Raw genomic sequence first — 25,445 nt, 5'->3', positions numbered from 1 at the left:
TGTAATCGGTTTAAAATCCAGACAAAAAATTCTACATGGACTTAACAATCTATATTGGGTATGAGGTTGAACCAGTTTTTTTACTGATAAGCCTGTTCTCACCTGCATTTCAAGCTGGATGGACCAGAGCCAGCTCCAACTCAGCAGGTTTGTGTACAAACTAACAGAGCAAGTCCTGCAGAGAGCAAGTGCTGCCCGCACTTTTCCCGCTTAGCCTGTGTCCAGCTGTGTTAGGGGTGCACACAGGCACACTGAGCCCTACAGTAAGGCAGTACACAGGAACAGTACTACCTTTGAGTTGATGGTTGCATGGGGCAGGAGGTAGAATGAGGGGAAACTCTTTTCAAGAAAACAGGATGCAACTAAAGCTTCTGTAAGACTCTAAGAAGGACACTGCTATGCCATAGGAAAGTTCTCACTTCAAAAGACTTCACAGGCTGCATCCCTCATTGTGCTCACAATGTACTACCTGACTCTCCACGAGATAAATGCCAGTAATAAAAAGCTAAAAGGGCTCAACTATAAACCACCAAAATATTGAAAAAAAAAGTTTACTAATACACTGGAACATAGAAACCTTCAGAGTTCAAGGCCTAAGAGGAACACTAGCCATTGTATAGACACTACAGGAGCAGATACTGCCATGCTGTGCAGTCAAGGAGAGGTGGGTACAGAGGCACGCTCGAACAGCTGAGGCACTGGGTGCTATCAGGCCTTATAGTCCAGCCATCACGGACCACACACATGGAGCTATACAAAACAACTAATCACAGCAGCAGGAGAAGGGGTATAATCACCCAGAGGACAATAGGTACTTAAATTTAGAATTGCATACTCTATTTGTCAAAGATAACGGCATAAACCGGTTGGTCATCAGTTGGTATAATACCTATAGTTTCACTTTCACAAAGAGCAGCAGTGCCCCTCTGCTACAGTCTGCAAGAGCTTTCAGAAAAAATTATCCTAGTGTAACCTCAACAAGAATTCTAGTTTTGTTTCTGTGCTGACAGAACATACCCACTCTGTGACAGAATTCAATTAAATCTACATTAGCACTTTTTTTCTTCACTGCCCAAGGTCTCTTTCATAACTGCAGAGCAAGAGGACAGTATTTACACTTCATTTAAAAGACTGCGCTACATATATTTTTATACCTGTGCTGGAAAACTGGTAGCTTTATGCAAAAAAGCCAGACTTCTGCTATAGTTCATTTTAATAGTTCAGAATTGGGCAATTTCAGTGAAAAAAAGATTGCATATGCAACCTTGTGGATACAGACTGCATTTTGCAACTAACCAAATGACCCTCTTTTAAATTCTCCCTTCCACTTACAGATCAAGGTGATATCACTGTAGGTGTGTATCTCAAAGCACTTGTTTGGCAGAGCCCTGAAATCAGATGCTATTTTAGTTGGCTGCGACTAAATCAGTATTTTTGCATGAAGAATGTTTTTACCTTCAATGAAATGCCAGGAAAGAAGATAAACTCATCAGAAAAAACATCTCTCAAGAAGCTGAAGCAGCTATAGACTTCCTCTGGAAAAAAAATTGTAAAGTACTGTTGTTTAAAAGCATAATTTAAAACATGCAAGTGAAAAGCCATTTATTCCTTATTGGAGAGAATACCTACTTCAAATAAAGTATGGACTTGACATTAAAAGCATACATACATACATATACAGCAGAAACCACCACAACAGAACAGAAAGGACTCAAAGAACTTGATTCAACTGTTAACAAAAGGAAAGAGCAAGGAGTTGTAGCTTCTCAGAACATGCTTTAAATGCCACATAATCAGATGCTGCAAAAAAACTAAGGTATGAATTCTGTAAAGTTTCTTTAAGTACCAAGTATTGGAAAACACTTAATTACTTCAGAAGCAATAGCAGAAGAAAGATTGAGACCCGACTGCACTGTATAAATGCATGGGTTGCATGCAATTTGGAACCCAGGAACTGAGATCAGCTCACCTTGCCCCTGCCCTCTCAGCACAATATACCTACTCCCAAAGGTGTCAAAAGGTAAACAAACAAAAAAAGACAAGCAAATTACCCGCATGCCCCCCCAACACATCCACCTTAAGCCATGGGCCTTATCCCAAGTATAACGGTCTCAAATAGCTCCCTCTAGCAGTCACAGGAACCTCAAGCTCCTCTCACAGCTGATGGCACAAGGAGCAAAGCCAGCAGATTCTCAAGAATCCAAATGTACCTTTTCTAAAGCTGGGTGTCATCTGCAAGGCAAGTGCCACCAGAGATGGACGCACAAACACGTTCAGCAGCTGGTTTCTGTATGTGGCACACATGAGGATGGCCAGGGCACGCTTGAAGACAATCTCCCCTATAGCTCCATCCTCCACTCCTTTGTCATTCAGGACCACATGGCCATCGACAAGATGAGCAATGTTGGAATGCAGGGTGAGGCCAGACAGGACTGCTTTTTTGGCACACAGGTTATCTAACAGGAAAACACAACACTCAGGAAGATGCAAAAGGGAGAATAACTCTACTGAAACAGCCTAAAATGCATCACTCTTTCATTAAGTTTTATCACTGAAGACCAATTATTACACCAAACATTCAGTTGGAGAGATGTTCCAAAATAATCCATACCAGGAACTGGCAGCCTAATAGTATGACACGGAGAGAACTAATTCCAGACATTTCTCTAATTAAAACACTTTAAATTCAAACACTTTAATTCCTTCCACTTGCTAACAATGACAAATGCTTCCTTTGTCTCTGGAACGAGTATTCTGAGCCTTCACATAAAAAGAGGAGAGGTCGGTTTGATGGATACGTTCATCATTAAGGAAATGGAGACCATAATTCTGCTTAGGCATTTCTGACACTACAAGTTTTAAATCAGATGTACAGGTCCTTATAGCCCTTTTCATCACCTCTCATACACAAGGAAGGCCTCATCCCAAATTAAATTTATGGAAATCCTAACATAAGTATGGTAACGTAACATATCTGCTCAATGAGAAACTGGACTGTACTTAAATCTCTTCCCGTTATGTAAGATAATCCTTTCAAAACATCTAAAGTAAGGAAGTGTGCAGGTTGCAGCTTTTTTTAAAAAAAGAATTCTCCCAAGGCAGGCATGAGTATCATAAATCTGTGAGCTTTGGTAAAGTTTTTTTGTCAGTGTGACACACCACAAACTTATTCAGATAAAGAGCGGTATCTCTGCTCTTGAAAATATACTCACCCTTTTAGAATACCTTAGACTTTAAATACCACCAAAAGATTCCCTGCATCAAAATTGGAATCAATTTGGCATTCAAGGAAAGAAGTAATAAATACTTTTTACTGAATATTTTAATACATTTTGCATGTTCACAGCACCACAAGTATATCACATCAATATAGCCTCCGACAGAAAAAAACGCCTATTCTTTTCCTTTAATACAGATTTCATGCAGAGTCTCCTTGCATCTTATTTCCTCCTTCAGCCTACTTTATTCCAGTTTTGCTAAAGCTCCCAAGTTTCTCAATGCAATCGGAAGCAGAAGACTGAGCAAATAATTCTGCAGTTCCTGTTTTGAATATAAAATTTCTAACAGTCAAGCAAATGTTCTGCCTGTAACAACCAATCTGCATCACAAAGGAAGAAACAACTAGCTGTTCGGAGACAGAAGAATGGACAGGGTACACATAATTGCTGACACCACCAAATTAGCCTTTAAAATGTATTTATTCTTTCAAATTATTGACAATCCAAACCAAAACAACAAACCTTGTTTCTATGCAACTGATGCCTTGAGCACAGCCAGCACACTCCAACAATTCCCCAACTATATCACAACCCTACTAAAGCAAATGCTTATTCACTGTTGCTAGGAAAATAAACAAAATAAATAAGCTAACCTGAATATGGTATGTTGTTCAGTTTACTGTGCAGTAAGATTCTAAAAGTTGTTCAAATACTGTCATGAAATTCTTGATTTTACCAGTCTGGCAGAAGCAGAACTTGCCTGCTTCCCCTGCAGTGTGGATCCCTGAAAGAAGTGGTTTTTTACCAGAAATGACAGAGTTCTGTTATACCAGTAGCCAGCTCCTATTTCTTTACTGCAGTAGTGAAAGGGATCCTTGTTTATATACAGGACTACAAAAGCAAAGATCCATGGTTTAAGTCTACCTACAGTGAAAAGGTAAATGGTGCATTACACAATATTTTTCTTTGCTAGCTTTACTACTTACATCCTAAGGCTCTAGAATTAATTACCTGTGCCACCCTGGCTCACAGAGGGAAGTTTAAAACAGAAAATCTGAAAGGACAATCAATCTTTCAGCAGCCTGCATATATATATTAAAAAAAAGAGTGTGTGTGTATTAAGTATATAAATAAAACCACAAAAGAAGCCTTCTCTCCAAAAGTCATCACTTTCTGGAAATAAAGTGAAATTTAAAAATTAACAGACAACTGAAGAGTTTTGATTTTCTTCTCCCCCATTTGTTTCCACTAGTTCTTTGCCACAGTAACAACTTACATTACAGTCAATATCAAGCAGTAAATGTAGCATTACACCAACTTAACTGCTGCAGATCAGAAAATTGCCTGTGACTTTCATAGGGTTCAGAAAAACAGACACTAGACTAATGTCAGTACTCTAATACAAATACCTTACCATCTCCCCCTCATTTAGGATATAATAGTAAAATATCTGTTCTCCTTCCACCTAAGAATTTTTCAAAGTCGTATCTTCTAAAGGTTAAGTCAAAACCTGTCAGGTTTTAGCATAATTTTTAGCATATCCTAAAATCCATTTACAAAACATTCTATAAAGCTGTCACCATACACTGCTTCCACAGAAATCTAATTTATTCTTCATAAGCAACAAGAGGAACAGAAAACGCTTTTTGTGCATACCAGGCCATTCAATGAATCCTCCAAAAGTCCGTGTTAAGCCTTTAAGCCACAGGGTCCTTTCTAATAGAAGTTCAAATTCCATGGCTGGCAAATTTTGGAGCAGGAGAGCAGCAACTAGCACCCATGGGCTCAAAACCATGTTTTCTATTTGCAGGAGCTCCATTTTATAAGCTACGTCACTGACAAATTCTTGGATATCCTCCGATGGCTTTTGGGGAAGATGCCTGAAAAGAACAATGCAGTTCAAAGTAAAGAGCTCCAAAAACTGGAATATAAATCACATCCCCCTTCATTTCTTCCATACTGCTCCTAGACTCATAACTACTTTACAGCACCTAACATCTAGAGGGTGATTCTATCTCTGTGCTATGTAGAACAGAAGTATAGAGCAAAACATCAGTAGCTTCACGACAGTACTTGAAGCACAGAACCCTGTATTGATGCCGTACATTTGGGATCTTCAAATAAAATTCAAAAGCATTATATTTTACATAACAAATTGCAAAAGCCACCCAATTCAGTCACAGCTACAGCTCCCTGAAACGTGGTCACTTAACAGTTTGCAGGAATAAAGCAGGAAGGGAGGGAAAGGTGGAAATTTTAAAGTGGCAAAAGCACTGAATTCTCAGAACATAGAGCTTTGCCTGGATCACGCATCATCATTAAATGTTAAAATGGCATCTTCTCAACACAGGGCAAAGCCACGGAAGTAACAACCCATTTCAGAAACACCCATTCACAAGCATGATAAGCCTCTGCTAAGGCAAAACAGGTTCAGCAGTCTCAATAGTCAGATGGAGGGAGGCAAGAGAAGTTGAAAACAAAGTACAAGAGAACATCTTCATTATTTACATAGGTGAGGACTAAACAAGTGTTTTTCCTGTGCATACACCATGGAAAGATGCGGTACCTGGGAACCAAATTGTATGGGCACCGATTGATTCTCCCAGATGCCAAGGTTCTAAGGGACACCGGCTGGCCAACGTAGATATGTATGGTACCAAAATTGTCACTGAGGATTCTTCTGGCTTTTAACAACCCCTATGAAAATAAGAAGAGCAAAACTCAAATTTTGGTGCTACAGGGTGTGTATACATCCACTTACGTCCTGTTCTTAAGGAATTTACATACAGATGTAGATTCTTTGGGCTTTGGGACTCCTAGGAGTTCATATGCATACAGAGATTCTTCTAATATCCTCTCATAACTGATGCTGATGGGAACAAGGTATGTGTCGAAGACTTCACGTTTAAAAAATGGTTCCATCACAATGCTGAGAAGACCTGTAAATTGGAAAAAAAAGCAAGTGAATCACTTGTCCTTTTCAAAGAGGGAAAAGAACTGCAATTTAACTTTGAAAAGGGTATCTCTGCATTTTAGAAACTGCTAACAGGTGTGCACTGTGCCTGTTCTCTCTTCAAGCAAGCAGAAGCACAAGATATTGCCCAAGCTTTAAAACAGAAGGTAAATGGGAGCAACGCTTTTAGATAACTATTTGTGCTCTTTTCAGCAGACTGCTCTGTGGTCACACAAAGATTCCCCATTACTTTTACAGTTAGATTACAATATTTCTCTGCTGGTCAGGAGATGCCTATTTTCTAGGAAGAAAAGGGTAAAGAGTAATTGAATTAAGTACACAATGGATAAAAGGGAGCAAAAGCAGTGGACTGCAAGTGACATGTATTGCTGCTCTTTGTGTGGCCTTGGAACTCCAACCATAATATTTTCCAGTACTCTGACAGATTTCCCCAGTTTCCCATATTTTAACATCCTTTTCTGTCTGAAGAGCTTACAAAGCACATAGCTAGTAATTAAAACACTAATAATAATAAAAAGTTCCATATTTTCAATAAACCTACCAAATTTTGGAGTCAGAGTCTTGGCAGTGCGGCTTCTAGTCCCTTCAAGAAAAAATTCAATTGGGGCATAGCCACTCTTCAAAAGTAAAACAAACAAACAAGCTGGTCAGAAAAAACATTTATTCTTTATTGTCCACAAATAGTTTTAAGTACTTCAAGTGTAAGTAAGTTATTTTTTTAATGGAAGATATGCATGTCTAACTTCATTCATCTCTATGCCTATATCCATTCATTGTATTTGCCACACCATATAGTTAAATTAATGAAAATATTGTATCTGTCATGAGACATGGGCACACAATCCAAAGCAACTGAATTTGTTTATCATTTACTGCTGAACTGTAATAACAGAATAATGGTCTTCACTTACAGCAACTCTGACGTAATCAGATCACCATGAAGACTTTCAATCACATACCCATAACAGCATCCTGCATATTTCACATGAATCATTCCAACAGTCTTTCTTAAGCATACATTTTGAGAGTTTAGTAATTTATTTACCCGCAACATTGTTTTTACATATTCAGCAAACACTGCCCAGTAGAGTCTGTTCCCACCAAAGGAACGTCGCATAAAAAAGGCACCTGCCCTTCGTAGCAGCTCACCAACTATTTTCATTCCTAGGAAATCTGAAAAACAATCAAACAGAAAACATACCACACATACAAAATTTATTGATTAATAGCAGCCAGAAGAATCAACCATGTTCTCTAATACCCCAATTACCAGAATACAGAAAATCTCTTACAAGGACTCCATTGTTGCCAATATGCTTATTTGCCTTCAGATTGCCTAGCAAGACTTATGTAGACATGAATGGCATATTATAATATGGTTTCAATTTTTTGTGGTAAGCTACATTCACTTAGAGCAATTTATTTTCATAATTTAGATGGCCAGAGTTCAACCATAATAAAGACTAAATTTTTGAAGTACATCGTCTCACTCATTTGAAGAAAAAAGCAGTTACTATTGAATGTATCCTAGAAGACACAGAAATTACCTGGCTAGTTAAACTACATTAGATCATTTATGATCCTGAATCATCACTTTGAGGGACGTACATCAAACCAGCTAAAATTTTCTGTAAGTTTTTAAGGAATGATGGTCAATGCTTAACTTGTCAAAACCAGGAAACACTTAACTTTAAAAAATTTCTTAAGGAAGCATTTAAAACAAGTCTAAACAGCAGCTGGCCATGTGCCACTTCAACCTCCTTGTCACTTCAATCCATGCAATACTTGAGAACAGTTATTCACTAAGATAAATTCACATTTCCAGCTGCATTGCTGACAATTACTGCCTTGAAGACGTCATAGATGCCAGACGTGATCCTAGCACCAGTTAGATTCCTGCTAATGTACTGCATGAGGATTTACCAGTGTTACTGACAACTGTTTACCTTCTCTTAGCTAATCCCCACAGATCTATCTATATGCTACTTGAGGCCAAGTGATAATTAACAAAGCAAAAGCACCACCTATATCAGGAGAGTGTCTTTCCACTCAGCACAAGTATCAATTTGAGAGTGAGTTTGTAAACCACATCTTGTGAACCTCTCACACGATATGCAGCAAATACAACTACAACCACAGAGAACTGTATTTGCTCCAGAGGAATTTAAAATAATACACACATGCAACATCAAGCTGCAAGCCCCTAATTCTTTAGGAGAAGTTTGACCCTGAAGCACCCAAAACACTTAAAAAAATGTTAATCATTAAAAAAATCCCTGTAAGCTAAATTAATAGTATCATAAGATACCATTTTGAGGTCCAAAACTCAAAAAGAGTCTAATCCAAGTCAGCAAAGGATTACACCAATACCTATGACAGCATGTGAGCAGATTTTTAACATAATAATGTAACACCTTGATCAAGGCAGCTATGAGACACTGACTTCTGAATTCACCAGAATCTAACCTGCATCACCCAGATGCAAACTCAGAGAACAGGGGAATCTCATCTTCCATAGCAAGCACATTCTCCCAGCTTCTGCTGGTTTTCTACTGGTCTTTCCAACCTCTTGACTGGAAAAGTAGCCTACAGTAAAGCAGTAGGTTCCCAGATCTTTGCTAGCTTACCTGTACATATTACAGTGCTGCACCAGACCTTGAGGTGGTTTTCTGCCTGCTTAGAAGACCTGGTTGATACCCGAGACTTCCAAGATCAGGTTTCCCAGTTAAGTGCTTACAGAGTCCAGGTTTTCAAAACACATATTAACTCAGAACACATTTACTGTTCAAGTCTTCAAGAATTGTTTCCCACAAATATACTGGATTTGTCTGCTTTAGAACTAAGTATGTCCAAAATCCTGACCTCTGACATGAAATTTTGCTTCCCAGCCAGCTCTGCTCTCAGCATTTCACATAACAGAATTCTGCCAATGCTTCAAGGGAATCAGGCACAGTGGCAACAAACACAAGGTGGCTGGCACTTCGTATCTGGCTACTATGATTGCACTTAAAACTGTATAATGTATCACCAGAAGTTCTGCATCCACAGTAGCTCTTGGGCAAGTTTTTGCCTGTTCCCAGGCCGTAAAAGCAATAGAGAAGTTGCCTTTGCAACTCTTATATTTGCCCCAGCCTTGGGTCTACAGATGGGGTACTCCTTGGTGAACTTGCTATGAAAAACAACTCAGCACCAGTGAGAAGCTTTCAGACACTGTAAGCCTCTCACCCAAGGAGGCTTTAACAAGACATATTTGGAACAGATGTTAAAACACAAATACTTGTGCAGCTACCATGCCCCTTGCTACCGATTCTCCAAATCCTGAAAACATTGTTAAAAGAACATACTTGCCTATTCCTGCAGCAATGACAGGCAAAGCCAAGTCATACGTATATAGCAAATAAGACAGCATCAAAAAGTCTACATAGCTTCGATGACTGGGCAGCAGTACAACTGGATGCTCCTGAATGGCATGTTGCAACTAAAAAAGAACAGTGCAAACAATATTGTTCCAGTATTTACCGACTGACTGTTGAAATTTGCAAATGTAAACTTTCACTGGGCTTAAGACAAACAGAAACTGATTTGTTTGGGTGGTTTGTCCACACACTCTATACCATTTTCAGCACAGAATCCATAGGAAATTTGGAGCAATTGTTTCCAGACTAGCAACCTGTGGTTCACAGGTATCACAGGACTCAAAAACTAGGGCTACCCCATTATGTGATAGTCTAATTAAAATCCCTCTTAATGGGGATGAAAAACCAAATAGGGGCTATCAGGACTGGCATTGCTGACTTCCAGGGAATACAGTACACCCTCCAAAACAGCAGCATCCTGAAATGAAACAGGGGGACAATGGCTCCCAGGAAACTGAAGCAAACCTAAAGCATCTTCTGCCTCAGAGGTGCTGTGTTTCACTACGATTAGTCGTATGAAGGTTTTGCAAAACAGCCAGTCCACTCAGCCACGTAACATTGTTTTCATCCCCAATTCAGCTAAAAGTGTTATTATTTTATAGTATGATATAGAAAAGACTCTTTCAGTGGCTGATCTAACAGAATCATGGGTACATGGTATTCCTTACCATAGAAAGCATTTGGAAAATGTACAAAAAGTCCTAATGGCTGTTTGCCTCTAAAATACTTATATATTATGTCTCTTTCCTCACACATTTGTTAAGAAATACCAAAGGGTATTTTTCATATTTTTTACTTAAAGATTAGAGTTCTTGTCTAAGTGACTGGTATGAAAATATTGTAACTTTTTCTCCCCCACCGGTACTCACTCTCTGCATTCCTTCTTCATTCACACAAACTCTCTGGAAAAGCTGTTTAAATATTTTGCTCAGAGTAAAGGCAAAAAATCTGACAGCTCCTAACTGCATCCGGTGGCCCATCTCATCCAGGATTTCCGTGGCTTCTTCTTGAATAATATCAGGTGATTCTCCCATCTCTTTGGCTAACTAAAGAGAAACAAAACAGCAGTGAGAAGTTGTTCCCTTCCCCTTGCGCATGCACACCATTCTAATGTGCCACAACTACTATGGCAGAACTACTGCAATAGTCCACAAGACTTTATTTTATGTGATAGGCGTTTATCTAATCATACAGAATCTGTTTGGTGTCTATCAACACGAGAAAGCCAAGTGAAAGCTGTCCAAAAATCAAGAATGGGCTTAGATGTCAATGGCAGGGGGAAGGGTGTGCAATGATTTCCCCCCCACACCAAACACACCATCTCAATGTTTTAACTTGTAGCATGTTCAGAGGAGATTTAAGTTCAAAGAATATTTCCTATATTATCCGTCTAAAAAAGGCTGTGTGCATTTTCTTTGACTAGTAAAATTAACCTACATTTGCAGAGACAATCACAACGGATATATTTTAAGTGCATTTGGGTTAGAGTTTACGGAGAACCTCAGCCCTGTCACACTTCAATTTCTCAATAATGTATTACTTTGGCAATGGGTAGCTGAATTGCATACAAAGCACTGTCTCTACCAACTGTGCATATTAATGACTTTTCTTCTGTTGCCATGCACATTCCCTTTTGAAGTTTCTTAAAACAGATTTAAATAATGGTCATCCCTCCTATATGATACTTTGAATCTGGAAATATCTAATTGAAAAGTTAAGCCTTTTACTATTATGGAATAGGGAATATATAACTTCTACTGAACAGAGAGGAGAAAAGAGAAGGAATGGCAGAAGAAAAAGCCACCAAAAAAAGCACAGCTCTGTTTAGAAGCCAGCACTATTTACCTATTATTTCTGTTTTGCGACATATGTGAAAATCCATCTCCTCCATCATATCTACTGTTTCAGTTGTGTTTTCTTAAATGTGTTATCCTTCACCCTAAGTATTTCCACGTGTAGTTTTAACTGATTACTTTAAATGCTTAAAGAAGTCAAAAGCTGCTTTCACTTCAGCCTAAGAATATCAATTTCTCTTAGGAAGCCAAAAAGTTCTTCTTGTTATTCACTAGGGAGATACTGTTCTTACTCACCAGCAAAAGGAATACCACACAGATCATCCTGTGTGACTTAAGTGAACATCCACTATAGAACTAAGCACTTATTCCCCAAAATCAGGAATCAAAAAACCAGATTAGTGACATATAGCAAGCTAAAACAAAGAAATGACCTTCATTTTGAATACTGAACTTTAGTAACCTCAACAATTTGGCACAAGAACAAATTCTAGTATGCCTGTGTAAAGCCATGTAAACCTTGCTCAGGAAGGAGGGTCACTAATCGTAGACTGTTGGGCTCATTGCCCAAGACAGTCTCAGACACTTTCAGTAATCTCTGTGCAAGGCTGGTAACTAGGCTGCAATGGGAGGTCTGCTAACCCCCTTCAACCATGTGATGCTAGCCCAGAAAATATCCATCAAAATAAGTTTCCATCAAAAATGCAGCACTTCAGAAGAAAACATCATACAAATGTCTTTCGGTCAAGTCCTCTGTAAAGTATTTTCTTTCAGTAAATCTTTTAGTGTCTCTGAAGTTGAAAGACTTTTTTGGATTTCATACTACTTAGCAATCCATGATGTGCAACAGGACTACGTTGCAGGACATCGTTTACTTTGTCACATCATAACAGACACTGATACATCATTTGTAACACTGACCATTAAAATAAACAAACAGAAAAATTTTACAGCAGCCACGGACCACTCAAGACTAACCAAAACATCTTATATACTTCTATTCACTTGAAAGTATTTTTAATGAATACTGAAAATAGTTACTCTGCTAACTAGCACACACTCTTATTTCAGGCATTTCAATACAATATAAAATATCAGCCAGTCTGACCATAAAATACTTTATTCATTACAAAATAGCAGCTGCCCTTCATCTTAAAACAAAAATATGGTTACATGTTAGACAGTGTTTCAAAGAATTATCTCTGAAATGTAACTCTCATTTTAATGAAAGCAGCATTTAGGACTGGCTCATAAATACATCACTAGCCTGTAAAATTGCAATAAGACATCCCCAAAGCACAAAAATGTCTACAAAGAAGGAGAGTGCTTCTGTCTTTCACAATGCTGCTTTGTGGCAAGGACAGTGGAGTAGGAGTAGAAATTTAAAAAAAAAAAAAAGTCAGGCACATTAGATAAGTAAAGTGTTGTATATGCAAAATCAAAACACTGTTTCATGAATGAGCTATCTGACGTGGCAGCTCTATGATAAATCAGTATTTGTTTTTCCTGCCAAAAGAGCATGGCTCTTAAGCTACTCATTTACTGAACTGTCTTCCAAACTACAGCTATCATTTTGACAAGGTCTTTTTCCCTGCTGCCACACAAAGCTTGGCTGTGTCCACCCTACCTCATCTTACAGTTCAGTGTCCAGACTCACCTGTTTGATAACATATTGAACTTGCTCTGACTGGAGAACAGCACTTTTAATAGCGTTTGGCTTGCAAGGTGAAAGTCCCTTGTAGATCACAGGAGTATAACATTTCATTGCGTATCTCAAGTCACTGGACAACCGTCTTTCCTCCAAGATATCTTCAAACTCATCTCTTTTCTTTGATGTGAGCTCTTTCTGCTAGGAACATACAAATGAAGAATGAGACACTGTCTTGAACCATTTGGTGATCTGCTTGGCTACATCACCAGAATAATGGTATGCAATATGTCTGCAACATTTTGGGGTTTCTTTTTAGCTTTCAATAACATCTGTATTCCACACTCTGTGAGTGCAGGAACAAATATTACCTGCTTGAAACAGTGATTCAGAAAGAAATTAAAAAGAAAAACAAATAAAAAACCAACCAAACAACCAAAACCCCCCAAAACCCCATCCCAACCCTTTCCAACTGCAAAGATCCCCAAATCACCCTATGCCATGTTACTTAATTCTGCCCAACAGGAAGAAGTTGAGAGAACAGCTGGGCTATTAAAGCTAAAGTCCCTTGCCTCCAGGCTCTCCATGATTAATAGGTATTAACTAAAACACCTTTGATTCCAACTCTCACAGCTTGATGAAGACAATGCCATGATTGACATTAAATAAAAACACAGTCATCAACAGACAAAAAATGATCCCTGCTACTTAAAGTTGCATCTGGGACCTTGGTGACTCGTGGTGGTTTTCACAAAGCTTGGACACAAGGTACATGAAACATAGCCAAGCAGGAACAAACCAAAAAACCCAACGCCGTCAGCCATGTGAAGATCAAAATGCCGTATGGTGCACACAAAAGTAAAAAGAGAGCACAGCCTCTGAGTTACCAATACTATTGCTAAGCAGGAAAACAAATGGCACACCAAGAACTAATTGTATATCCAACCCACTGCAGAAATCTCAGAGAAAAAAATCTTCCCCTTGAGTCAGTAGATCTCTGTGCTGGAGAGAGATGTCTCCTATTATGTCCTATAACACCACAGTTTGTATGAATGACCCCTTGGTCTTTCCAAGACTGAAACTGTATTTCTCTAAACTTAAAAACAGCAGCACTAGCCACCAGATTAGTAAGATTACTGGAGTAAGTCTCTGTGAAACACAAATATAAAAGTATCACTTATGATCAAGTATATCTATTAGAAGAAGATGCTAAAAATGCTTATGTCTTCCTCCACAGTACCACCTGAAGGGTAGCAGAGGCATCCTTTTCATTCATTCCACTTCTTCTTCCTATATATGACCGGTGCAGAACCAATCTGATAATGAAGAAATAAACCACTTTGCTTCATGGGCTCTTACAGTGACCTTTTCTGGTGCTGAGAAGAAAGTCTGGCCAGCAAACATGCAGGAGAACACAAGGAACAGATAAGCAAAATGCCCTGCAGTGGCAGCTAGGTTTTCAACCCTGGGAGAAGGAGTCAGGTTCCACTGCCAGCTGCCCACAGGCCACATCAGCAACACTAACAGAGTAGCTGACATTCAAAGAAGAAAGCAAACCTTTAATCACTGTCCATTTATCAACACAAAATAATTTGGCAAAACCAAACAAAAAAATTTAAATCAGGAATATCTCCACTGAAGAACGACAAAAATTCCTTCAAAGCTTTAACTGTATCAAAAGCCAATTTTGTTTTACTGGAGGACACAAATCCTACTATAATGTTTGACCTTCTCATGTTCTTTTCACCACAAAGTATAGGCAAAAGGATGGTCTCCAAATTTGCCTGTACTGTGTGGGGAAAAGAACATAAGAAGGTCAAACATTACAGTGGGATTTGAGTCCTCCAATGAGACAATCCTTCTACTATAATCGCATTTAGTAGATTGTATAACTTTTCTTTCCACTACTGCATTTTAGAGAATTGCCTCACAGTAACAAACTCTCCAAAGACTTTCAAAACAATCCTATAGAGGGTATTAAACCCAGGCCCATACTGATGTAAAACTTTTTGGGCTTTTTTTTCCCCCTGTACAGTTTATAGCATTACAGTTTTCGACCTTTCTTCTTCCACAGCTTTAAACTGGTTGGTATTTTGCAAGAGCTAAGTAAGCTAAGAACTGTTAAGATGACTGGAAAGAGTTTGTATTAGCCATCTGTTGCTGTTGACACCTTATATCAACCCTCTTGATTAAAAATAAATCAGAAATAAATCCGTTATGCTCTGTAATGGCAAAAAAAAAGATAGCTCAGAATAGCAGCAGAAATATTATTTGGCTCTAAGTATACACCTTCTTAGACCAGTGCGTGATGAGTCAGTTCTCAGAAAATATAAGCAACATTTATGTCAATTACAAAAGTTTAAATCCTGCAATTTGCAACTATACGAAACCCAGACAAAGAAAAGCAGCACTCAGCGCGGGCATCATCAGCCACATCAGCAGTCACTGCACTGCTACAGCCATTCCCCAACACTGCTCTGGTGAGCAGAGCTTAGCAAAGGCCACAGCCCAGTGAAAAATCACCTCTCTGCCTCTGCTCCTCATTCATGTTTTCAGACTTGATATGCAACTAATTTCTCTCCATGGCAATAGTTGTTTTTACACCCTGTTCTGAAAGAGCACTGAGGGAGCCAAACCACATACTTTGCCAGCGACTTAAGATTTATAACATTGCTTTTACACGTTACAGCCAAGCCGCTGTTCCAACTTCAACTGCCAGCTGGTAGAGAGCACACTTAAAAAACACACTGTTGGAAACCTGGACATGAGAAAATTCAGTGACAGGCACAGTTACTGTGACAGTGGCAAAGTACAGAAGCAAAAGAGCGGGAGCCTGGAGCTTCTCCACTTCCGTGTAACTAGGATATGCAATGTAACGATGGTGCTTGCGATGCATTTGGTATACCAGCATACTGACAAGACGACAGAGAAGTTTGGGAATCTCTGCAGAAACAAGGAGTGATTTCTCTCTATCCCTAGTCCCCTCCTCCAAATGCTTGGGCGGAGGTGGGGGGCTTTAGCACCCCACACTCAAACCTCCTTGTCTGAAGCTGGCAAAGGAACTGTAAGGAACAAACAAGGTCAATAAAGTCATTTCGACCACGTAACACGGGAAAACCCGTTTCTGCCACTCCATGCCCATGACAATCTCCCAGCGTTGTATTCACCGCCGCTGGCACGCCAGTTTTCTGCGGAGCTGAAACCCTGCGGAGCGCCCGGACACCTGCCGCCCCAGACAGCTGCTCCGGGACACAGCCTCCGCAAGGGAAGAGCCACGTCCCACCTTCCCGAAACCGGCTGGCCTTCCACAGCCGGTCTGAGGGGAGACGCGGCGCTCGGAATCGGGAGCCCCGGCTGTCGCGACTGACACGACAGGTCCTGGAGGTGCAGCTGGGGCAGAGAAGCGGGCCCAGGAAGGTGAACCGGTGAGGGGAGAAGTCCGGCTGCCGCTCGGCCGCCACCCGACCCCGCTGAGCCCGGGAGAGGCCTCGCCCCTCCCGTCGGAGCGCGGCCCCCGCTTTCCCGGGACCCGAGTCGGGGCAGAAGAGCGGGGGGGGGATCGCACCAAACGCCGTCATTCTGCTTCGGAGTGACCGGCACCTCACAGTGGCTGAGGCTGGCAGCCCCTTCCCCCCGGCACCGCTCCCGCCGCCGCCGCTGCCTACCGAGTACATGGGCGCCCCTCGCCGCGCCCGCCCGGGCGCCGCCGCCGCTGTCGCCATGGTCCTGCGAGTTCCACCGCGCCGCCCCGCGCCCCGATCGCCTGCCCTACCCCGCCGCGGTGCCCTCCCGCCCGCCGCAGCCTCCCGCGGCACCCATGGCCCCGAGCCGCCCCGACCCGGCTGCCAAGCGCGGTGCGGCGGCGGAGGGCGGGGGCACCGCGCCATGGGCGGTGCCATCTCGGGGCCGACGGGAGCCGCCGGGGATCACACGCCGGAGCGTCCGCCGGCCGCGGCAGCCATGGGGCCGCGGGAGCCGTGCCGCCGACTGGAGGCGGTGCTCGGAGCCCTCTACGACCTGGGTGGGTGCGCGGGGCCGGGCCGGGCGCGCTGCGCCGGCACCGCGGTCCTGCCTGGGGGCCCTGGAAGGGAGGGGGCCGGGCGTGTTCGCTCCGGAGCGGGGCGACGGCGGCCGCGCGGGGCTGACCCGCGGCGTGTGCTCGGCTCGCAGGTGAGGAGCCCGGCGGCGCCCTCGGCGCCGGGCAGGACGGCGAGAGGAGCGCAGGGGCGGCGGCGGAGGAAGGAGAGGAGGAGGAGAGCCGGGGGCTGCAGCCGGCGGCGGGTGGGCGGCGCGGGGCCCGCGATTTCTTCGGGGAGCTGCGGGCCGAGCTGAGCGCCGCCGCTGCCCCGCCGGCCCCGGCCGCGCCGCCGGCCGTGGAGGTCGTGGTGTTCCACGGGAGGAAGAGGAAGGAGCGGCACAGCCCCGCGGCAGCGCCGGCCGGCGGAGCCCAGGTAGGGCCGGGAGGGTAGGGGGACTCCACTGCGCCCTCCCACAGGGCGGGAGCCGTGGGACGAGTGCGCTCCCTGGGCACGGCACCGGCCCCTTCCCGTGCCTGGGTGTGATGGGTTTGTTCCGCTTGCTGATAGAGCTGCCTGGAAATCCGTGATCTTTTGGCGATCCGCGTGTTCAGCTCGATGGCATCCAGTCCTGCTTCATCCTGCGGGGCTGCTGGATGAAGCAGGGGTGGGGTTAGGACTTGAAAACTACTTTTTTCCGGTTTCAGAAGATCTCTGGTTAAGTATCCTATATTTGAAATAGGCGTATTCCAGCAAAATAAATTGATCTGCAGACAGGACTGACGATACGTCAAGAAGGGAATGAAATGGAAAGCAAAGCCTCTTGGTTACTTCAGTGCCCGAGTGTTTTGTTTGCTGCTCTGTTCCTGTCAATAGGTGTGGATGTGAGGTGCCACATCTTTCTTCTCTTCTCTGGCATCACAGCAACACTGGGCTGTTGACAAACAGCATATGTCTTCGAGGATCAGCACTGGGTAGTTGATGGGGGAAGGCATGACAGCATTAGATCTCAGTCTTCTGGTTTGGTTTGTTGGTGCTAAATTACCTCACACTACCAAAAACTATAACTGAGTTGCTTCAGTGGGAAGGCCTGGATAGGCTTGGCTGGAAGCTGAGCAGAGGGATCCCTTGCTGGTTCATTGGTCTCCAGATTTTATTGCTTCTCTGGTTGTTTTCCTTGAGTTGCCTTTATGACCATAACATCAGAAGCCCAACTCTAAAATAAACTCTGATGGGCCAACGTATGGCTGTCTTGAATTCAGGGAGACTTACTGATATCTAGGGTTAAACTGCTTGGAACTGGGAAGTTCAAGAGATTGACCAAGCAGTTGGCTGAATCCATAAACTTTTGTGCTTTTTCCAGCATATTTTCCTCTAAAAATTGCCCTAAGTATTTATTTTCTTATGCTTTTTACAGCTTAAATTTTTATACCTGAGAAGACTGCTGTTAGGCTTGTTAGCACAATGCTCTGAAGATAACTGGCTTTATTTGTGGTTGAGAGGGACATTTTTATATAGAAACTTTTGCAGAGCTGAGAGAAGTTTGGCTGCAGTGGATGCAGAGGGAAGCCCTGGTGTAACCCTCAGGCCTGAACCCATGACTCAGTGTGGCTTAAGGTTGATGCCTTAAGCCCCTAACGGTTTTTTATTTTTCTAATATTTGTAGGACTTGTAAGTTTTATAAGTAGGTTTTAAAAGCAGCAACCTCCCTCCTTTGTCCCTTGTCCCTTATCCTTTTCTCTCTAGCACCCTTGTTTATACATTCCTTAACCCTCTTACCCCATTCTATCCTCCCTATATCACTCATAGCCCCAAATCTAATAGAAATGTTTAGTCTTTTGTCAAGGCAAGGCCTAGACAGTTGACAGAACAGCATATCTGGGCCTAAACCACAGAATGAAGTCAAGAATTAGGTAACTATGTACCCTTTGTGCTCTGATGATGATGAAGGTGATGAAGTAGGTGGTCCTGAAATGCACCCCAGACCCATTTCAAGGGGGTGGACCCAGGGCGGTCCAGAGTAAAGGCCACAGGGTGGACACATCTGGGATTGGATGGATGGTATTATAAAAATGTAACCTCTCGGGCACGGGGGGCGCGTCTTGTAACATCTTCTGCCTTGGCAAAATAAACCCTTTCTTATCTCACCCCTAATTAACTGCTCCGGGAGATTTTTTCAGCACCTAAATCCCACGGCAACAAGGTCCTGGAGAGTGAAAAGGAAACGCATGAAAAGCATTCCACTTCAGCTTTAATACTTATGTAGTATTCCTGCATCCTTAGGGGGGATAGTAGCCTTGAGAGCAAATGCGGAAAGATGAGCAGATGATACTCTTGAGCAGATGGCAGTTTCCCTGCTTGTGCTGCCTGCCCACATCAGTGGGCCTGGGAGCGGGCAGAGCTTCCACTCAGAGAGGCGGTTCGGCATATCCTCCCTTAAATCAGGAAGCAGACACAGTCTAAAATAACCTTGGGAGATTTGTTAGTGCTCCAGTAACAAGCAAGTTACTCCTGTAACAAGCAAGCATGGAGCTCTTTTCCTTGGGATTTTACACTTCTTTTTCTTCCTAGGATACAGCCTGTTCCCTCTGGAGAGTTCCCCTCCAAACTGAGAACTGCTGATGGAAGGTCTCTGTGTAAACCACTAGAAAAGATGTGGTTTTCATTGAGCTCCTTTTGAGCAAGTACTTTCTTTAAACACCGTTAAGTGGGTTCTGCCATTTGCTGACTGCACCCTTTGGAGCAGTTTGTCTTGCATTAGTGAAGCTGGATATGGGCACTAACATATATACATGCATTTGGGAATTAAGCTTGTTCTGCATGTTGCCCCAGCTGTCGGTACCTTTTACCACTGCCCTGCCTGTCTCAAACAAAATGACTTTTCTCTTATAAGATGTAATTATTCTTGAATTATTAGCTGCAATTATTAATTGCAGCTAATAATAAGTTTCTGAATTATGAAACTCTTTGTAAACGTTAGCAGATAGATGATCTAGGTAAGGAAGTGCAGGACAAAGCTATATGCATTGTGCAGTAATGGTACCCTATAAAATGTGCAAGATCATTCCAGTAAGACACTATAATATCTACACATTAAAAATGCCATTGAGACTCTCTCTTTTAATAGATCAAGGTAATAAAGCTAGGAAAAGGTAATGCTGGAAAGCTGTACCTGCAACTCAGTTTGCATTTCACTGCTTTTCAAAAAAACTATTACGATCAACATTTAGATTGGTTTTATTTGTTATATTAATTTGAAATGTTTTATTTTGTTTATAGACCCAAATAGTGAATGAAGAGAAAAATGTGAGCAAACAAGAATTTAACTTCGAAAAAGTAAGTCTACAGCACCTGTCCAATCTCTTTGTTTTAGTGTGCAGGTGTGTGTATTTATATCCTTGGGAAAGCTATGGTGGGACCAATGGGAAACTATTCCAGAAATGGGTATCTCTTATAGGTGAGGCTTTCCTAATAGGTAATTCTATCTGCATGCCATGCCAAAGGAGGAACATGCTGACTGTAATCAACTGCTCTGTGTGAAGAGAGGCTTATTACAATTCTGTAGCCTTTCTTCTGGTCTTTCAATGCAAATTTGAGGAGGAACACTGTATGTTACCTGTGTAAAGCTACCGGAGTACCCATAATGTTTAGCATAGCTCTTTCAGGCCCATGGTGTTAAATGTTGGATTTCTGATCTCATGTGGGAGGGAAAAAAAGGTGTATTGGCATCTGTTGAAACAATAGATGGCTTTTTTCCATTTGTCTTTTTATTCTCTTCTGTTCTTATATGAGCATAACTAGCATTGGCCATCTTAGATACTAATTCATTTACAGATGTGTGCAAGTTGTTCATGTGCCTAATCTTTGCTTGGGGATGTGCTATGATCCTGTGAAATATCTCACTGGAGATTCTGCACAGAGCTCTGTACTGCTAAGAAGAGTGAGGATTTAATCACTGATGCTAAAAAGATTATGAATTCAGCACTGGTTTTGCTGGAGTATTCTTGTATAGTGTTAACTATATGTATGTGTGTAGTCAAACCGCTTCACCATCTGCCCATTCATGTTTCTCACTGGTTCTCTTTTTTTTATATGGAGGAGATCCATTCCGTGTGTTGTTTTATGTGAAATGAGGAGAATTGAAAATTGTCCCCCTGGCAGTCCTCACTGTCTAGAGATTAGTTGGACAGTGGTTAACTGTTCTGCGGTACAGCTCCAAATTCAGCTAGTTTATTTTATAGCGTGCTGATTTCCAGCATTAGCCAGGATTTCTTTGGGAATATGACTTTGTTGTGGTGTGCCAAGCATTACTTTACAACAAGTTGGACAAATTATGAAACGCTTGCAATTTTCTGTGCTAGGCTCGTCTGGAAGTGCACAAGTTTGGAATCACTGGCTACAAGAAGCATGAACAACGCATATGGGAACAGGAGCGTGCTATCATGCTGGGAGCCAAGGTAATTGTCACTTGGTTTGTGCTGAGAGGTCACCCACTATTACAGTGCAGGAATGTGGTAAAGAATATGGGGGGCTTTGGTACTACTTTTTTAAAACACAAGGTCCCCTGCCCTGGCCCTTCTCCCACTTCATCCTTACTTTTACATCTTCTATTCTGTCTTGTTTATTTTCTGTAGATGAATGGAAAACTAGTATAGTTGTGTTATCAGAGAAGTAGTGACTGGTTAGGCTGAAAAACAACATGTACTAATTTTTAATCAGGCCATTCGAAACTAAATTGTTGGAGAGAGAGGCTTGCTTTTTAAAGCTTCACTCTCTCAGTGAGTTAAAGATGGAGAGGACTTTTAATTTTATCATCACTAGTGTAAAAGAAAAATTATTTTTTAGATTTTTTTATGGAGTGGGGAGAGGTATGGATGTGGAGACCTTGTAGGACTGATACAGAGCATTATCGTTTTTCTCTAGTGTCTTCACCAAGAAAAATGGGGTTTCTAGGTGTCTACCTTACATCCTCTAAGTCCCTTTCTCTCACTCAAAAGGAAATAAGGATTTCTAATGTTTCACCTTTACCACCTGAAAAGTACTGTCCATGCAAATGTGTCAATAATTTTTGAACCTATTTTAAAGTTTAATCAGTGGTATCCCTCCCAATCTTTGTTGCAGCCCCCCAAAAAGGAACATGTGAACTACAGGACTTACCAAGAGAAAATGAAAGAGAAAAAAGCAGTGAAAGATGCTGATAAGGAAAAGGTTTGTGTGAAATTTCGTGTATAAAAAGGCGGCATGTAAGAGCTAGCCCAAGAGCCTGACATATAGTGCCTCAGGTGCAGGAGGAGTGCCCAAGATTGACACCTGCTGCTCCCCATGGATTGGGTTCCTGGCTCCCACAGGACTAACCTTATTGGTGAAAGCTAGTTGTGTGCAGTATGAAGGGCACAGAGTTAATCTTGTGTTGTGGTGGGTTTCACTGCCTCATCCTTTGAGGCTTATAGACTGATGACACAACATCAGCAGCGTTTGGGTTTTTTTATCCTTTTAAGATAAAAAAAATGGCCCTCAATTAAAGTTTGTTGCATGTTGTCTAACCACAGAGAGCCGGATCTTCAGCTGCATTTATATCAGCACAATTCCATCTAGGATCTTGCTCATTATTTAAAGCAAGGGTGAGGTTTCTGTTGCATCCATACTCTAGCACAGCCCGTCTGGCTCTGAGCCTACTCCCTGCCTTCTCATGTAGGTGGGAGCAGGCTGTGGCATGGGTAATTGCTCTGGCAGCCACTTTCCTGCCACCCTCTTTCCCAGGGACCTACTTCTCCTCCTCTGTCATGTGGCTCAAAGCACATCCAGTGCATGACCAGACATGTTTGAATCCTGTTATTTGACAGATACACTCAGTTGGGGAACAGGGCACACCTGCCTGGTGGCAAGTCCATCTTTTGACCCTAGGATCTGTCATATGCCCAAGGAGCAAGCCTCTGCTTCTGCACGTGGCAAGGACAGCTTGTTGGGCATGAGTGGGCTGTAAGGTGACAGGAAAGGCTCTCGGCACTCCTAGCAGTGACTCCACAATGCGTTGCATCACTTGTTCTGTCAGGTCTCCCAGCTGGCTTTAAGTGCCTGCTGCTCTGTGAAGCAAAGGCTACAGTGTGTTTTATGTGCAGGTGGTTGTTTAATGAACATGTTCTGTTTGTTATTCGTTCATTAAAATATGTATCTTTAAAAACAGGAACATAAGGGTGATTCTCTTAAGAAAAAGAAGAAAGAACAGAAGGAGAGGTGAGCTGTTCTTAACGAGTTGAAATTAACTTGCTTTTGTATAGTCTCCCCAGTGCATATCCCCTATGTAACTGTACCAGAAGTCACGCACATCATAGTGGAATGAAATTCTCCAAATGCAGAACTCCTCAAAAAATTTTGACATTGCTCTTTGTCTAGCAGTTTCAGAGGCTTTAGTTACACAGCTTAACTGAAAACATGTCTAAGACTGCAGCTGGAGGTGAGATGGATGAAAATCCCTGTGTGCCGATGCATCACTTACTCGGAGCATTTGCCCTAAGAAATAATTTCTGCAAAACACAAGCTACAGTATACAGGGGTTTGAAAGTGAGCTGACATTCTTAATCGTAGTGTAGCAGGTTCACTCTGTGTTCTTAATGTTCCTTCTCTATCCAAAAATCTTTGTATTTCTAAACATTTAGAAATGTAAATCATGCTGTAATGTGCTGCAAATTTTGAATGTCTATGAAGGTAAAATGTTCTGGGATCATTACTTGCTATGATCTGATACTCCTTAATACCAAACAGTGACTGCATAAATAGGTGACATTTTTCACCATATTAAGTATTTTCATGTGTTTCTGCTTTTCTCTTAATTATTGTTTTTCCTCTTCCTGTTTCAGGAAGGCCAAAAGGAAGAAATCAGTGCCTAGCATTTGGCCTGCAGGACAAGTTGGAAAATTCAGAGATGGGACCTTGATTCTGCAAAGCCATGACATAAAGAAAATCAAATCATCCAAAGTCAGGAAATGAACTTAATGATAGAGTGAAATGGACAATATGGATAAGATAGAATTCATGTTGCAACACAGACTTACAGAGCCTCTCGCCTTCCCACCATGCCCTAATTTTTTAAATTTTGTTGTTGCAGCATTTTCTATGTTCCATTCTGCCTTGGGAAGAATGTGAGAATTTACCATTTTATAAATAAAAATGAGAGTTTTTATTAAGAAGGTCACACAACCTATTTTTATTAGTCAATACATGTCAAAACAAATATTTCACTTTCTAGAATCAGCTTATTGGCTGTAAGTAAAATATTCATTTAATCCATTAACTAATGGATTAAAATATATACCTCTTCGCTTTCATATGGAAGGAATATGGAAAAAGCAATACCTTACTCACTCGGAACCTGAAGTAGGTGATCTCCAAACATTTATCGAACATAAATTTGTTTCTATATTTTTATGGATTGTTAGGGGCTAGTGGAACTGCACAAGAGTTTTCTTGTCCAGCAAAACCTCAAGGTTTCAAAATTACCTGCTTTGGAATGAAAATAATATTTTTCTGAAGTTTTGTCACAGACACTCAACTTGTATATATCTGCAGAGATCTCCAAATAAGCAGTTTCAAATAGTGTTTTGGTGGCTTGGATGGTTTGTTTTTAAAAACAAAACCATGTAAGACTAAGCCAAAAGAGGCATAGACACTCTATAGCTGCTGGTTGTTCCTGGGAACTCGTGTTTGTTTTGTTGAGTGTCCCCATGCCTCTAAGGCTTTTCTATGAAATCTTTGTCAAAACTGAAGTTTTGATGCTATTTGGATTTCAGCAGTTTGGTGTTTCTGGAAGAACAGTTTTTGTCTTCTGTAGCTTTTTTAGGGTTTTTCTGTTTTTAAGGTGGTGTATCCTTTAGAACTGGCAATGGTTAGTGACCTTCCAAACTGAAAGAAATTTCTGGGTGTACTGGTACCCCTGTGGGCTGGGAGCCTGAGCTGGGTGATCTTTAACCCTGAGTGAGCAGTGAGGTCTGTGTCAGCTTGCAGTCAGCAAATAGAACAGCAGCATCGGAGGCTGTCCCTGTCACAGGATGGGAAAGTGTTCTGGGGTAGGGAGGGCCACACTGCAGAAAGGGATGCTTTCTGGCATGCTCCTTCCCTCACATCTTCCACCTTACTGAAGGTCCTGGAAAAGTGCTCTGCCACCACAGAGAGCACTAAAAGGAGGGAGAGAGCCTGTAAGGATCAAGAGTCAGGTAAAAAGTGGAAGGGAGTGTTTCTGAAGCCGTGTGGGAAGAGGAGGGTTGTGCAGAGTTGGGTTGCTAAATGCTGTTATCACATTTCATAATTGCATAATTTGATTTCTTGTTATTCTGTATTGGTTGCAGATTCAAACTGGAATTAACAATCATATCTGGTTACAGAC

The 25,445-nt window shown here is 41.8% G+C and overlaps 2 protein-coding genes across 3 annotated transcripts in view; one reads left to right on the top strand and one right to left on the bottom strand.

Annotated features, from left to right (window-relative positions):
- GNPAT (glyceronephosphate O-acyltransferase) overlaps window positions 1-16,963 on the bottom strand; it is a 21,404-nt gene extending 4,441 nt beyond the window's left edge. The window contains exons 1-11 of one of the 2 annotated variants that reach the window (XM_032684489.1): window positions 16,715-16,963; window positions 13,059-13,250; window positions 10,478-10,654; window positions 9,541-9,670; window positions 7,238-7,365; window positions 6,734-6,809; window positions 6,006-6,157; window positions 5,785-5,915; window positions 4,875-5,098; window positions 2,211-2,456; window positions 1,456-1,535 (exon numbers count right to left, since the gene is read on the bottom strand). In XM_032684489.1, coding sequence (XP_032540380.1) covers window positions 1,456-1,535; window positions 2,211-2,456; window positions 4,875-5,098; window positions 5,785-5,915; window positions 6,006-6,157; window positions 6,734-6,809; window positions 7,238-7,365; window positions 9,541-9,670; window positions 10,478-10,654; window positions 13,059-13,250; window positions 16,715-16,948 — 1,770 coding nt within the window. In that variant the 5' untranslated portion in view covers window positions 16,949-16,963. The remainder of the gene's footprint in view (window positions 1-1,455; window positions 1,536-2,210; window positions 2,457-4,874; window positions 5,099-5,784; window positions 5,916-6,005; window positions 6,158-6,733; window positions 6,810-7,237; window positions 7,366-9,540; window positions 9,671-10,477; window positions 10,655-13,058; window positions 13,251-16,714) is intronic. The other variant, XM_032684490.1, reaches the window with a different exon arrangement.
- On the top strand, window positions 16,920-25,445 carry C3H1orf131 (chromosome 3 C1orf131 homolog). Its single transcript, XM_032684494.1, has 7 exons — window positions 16,920-17,070; window positions 17,220-17,500; window positions 20,345-20,401; window positions 21,427-21,522; window positions 22,187-22,273; window positions 23,250-23,299; window positions 23,923-25,445. Exons 1-7 carry the CDS (start codon window positions 16,935-16,937, stop codon window positions 24,050-24,052), a joined length of 837 nt encoding a protein of 278 aa, XP_032540385.1. The 5' UTR covers window positions 16,920-16,934; the 3' UTR covers window positions 24,053-25,445.

Source organism: Chiroxiphia lanceolata, chromosome 3 (assembly GCF_009829145.1).
Source record: "Chiroxiphia lanceolata isolate bChiLan1 chromosome 3, bChiLan1.pri, whole genome shotgun sequence".
Classification (NCBI taxonomy): domain Eukaryota; kingdom Metazoa; phylum Chordata; class Aves; order Passeriformes; family Pipridae; genus Chiroxiphia; species Chiroxiphia lanceolata.
Note: the sequence above shows the minus strand (reverse complement) of the source record. Positions and strands in the feature narration are given on the sequence as shown.

What these genes read in the sequence shown, in the direction of transcription:
- C3H1orf131 (XM_032684494.1), top strand. Translation starts at nt 16,935, where the DNA reads ATGGGCGGTGCCATCTCGGGGCCGACGGGAGCCGCCGGGGATCACACG. An exon ending in CGGAGCCCTCTACGACCTGG is followed by an intron (nt 17,071 to 17,219) that starts GTGGGTGCGCGG and finishes CTCGGCTCGCAG; the next exon opens with GTGAGGAGCCCGGCGGCGCC. An exon ending in AAGAAAGAACAGAAGGAGAG is followed by an intron (nt 23,300 to 23,922) that starts GTGAGCTGTTCT and finishes TTCCTGTTTCAG; the next exon opens with GAAGGCCAAAAGGAAGAAAT.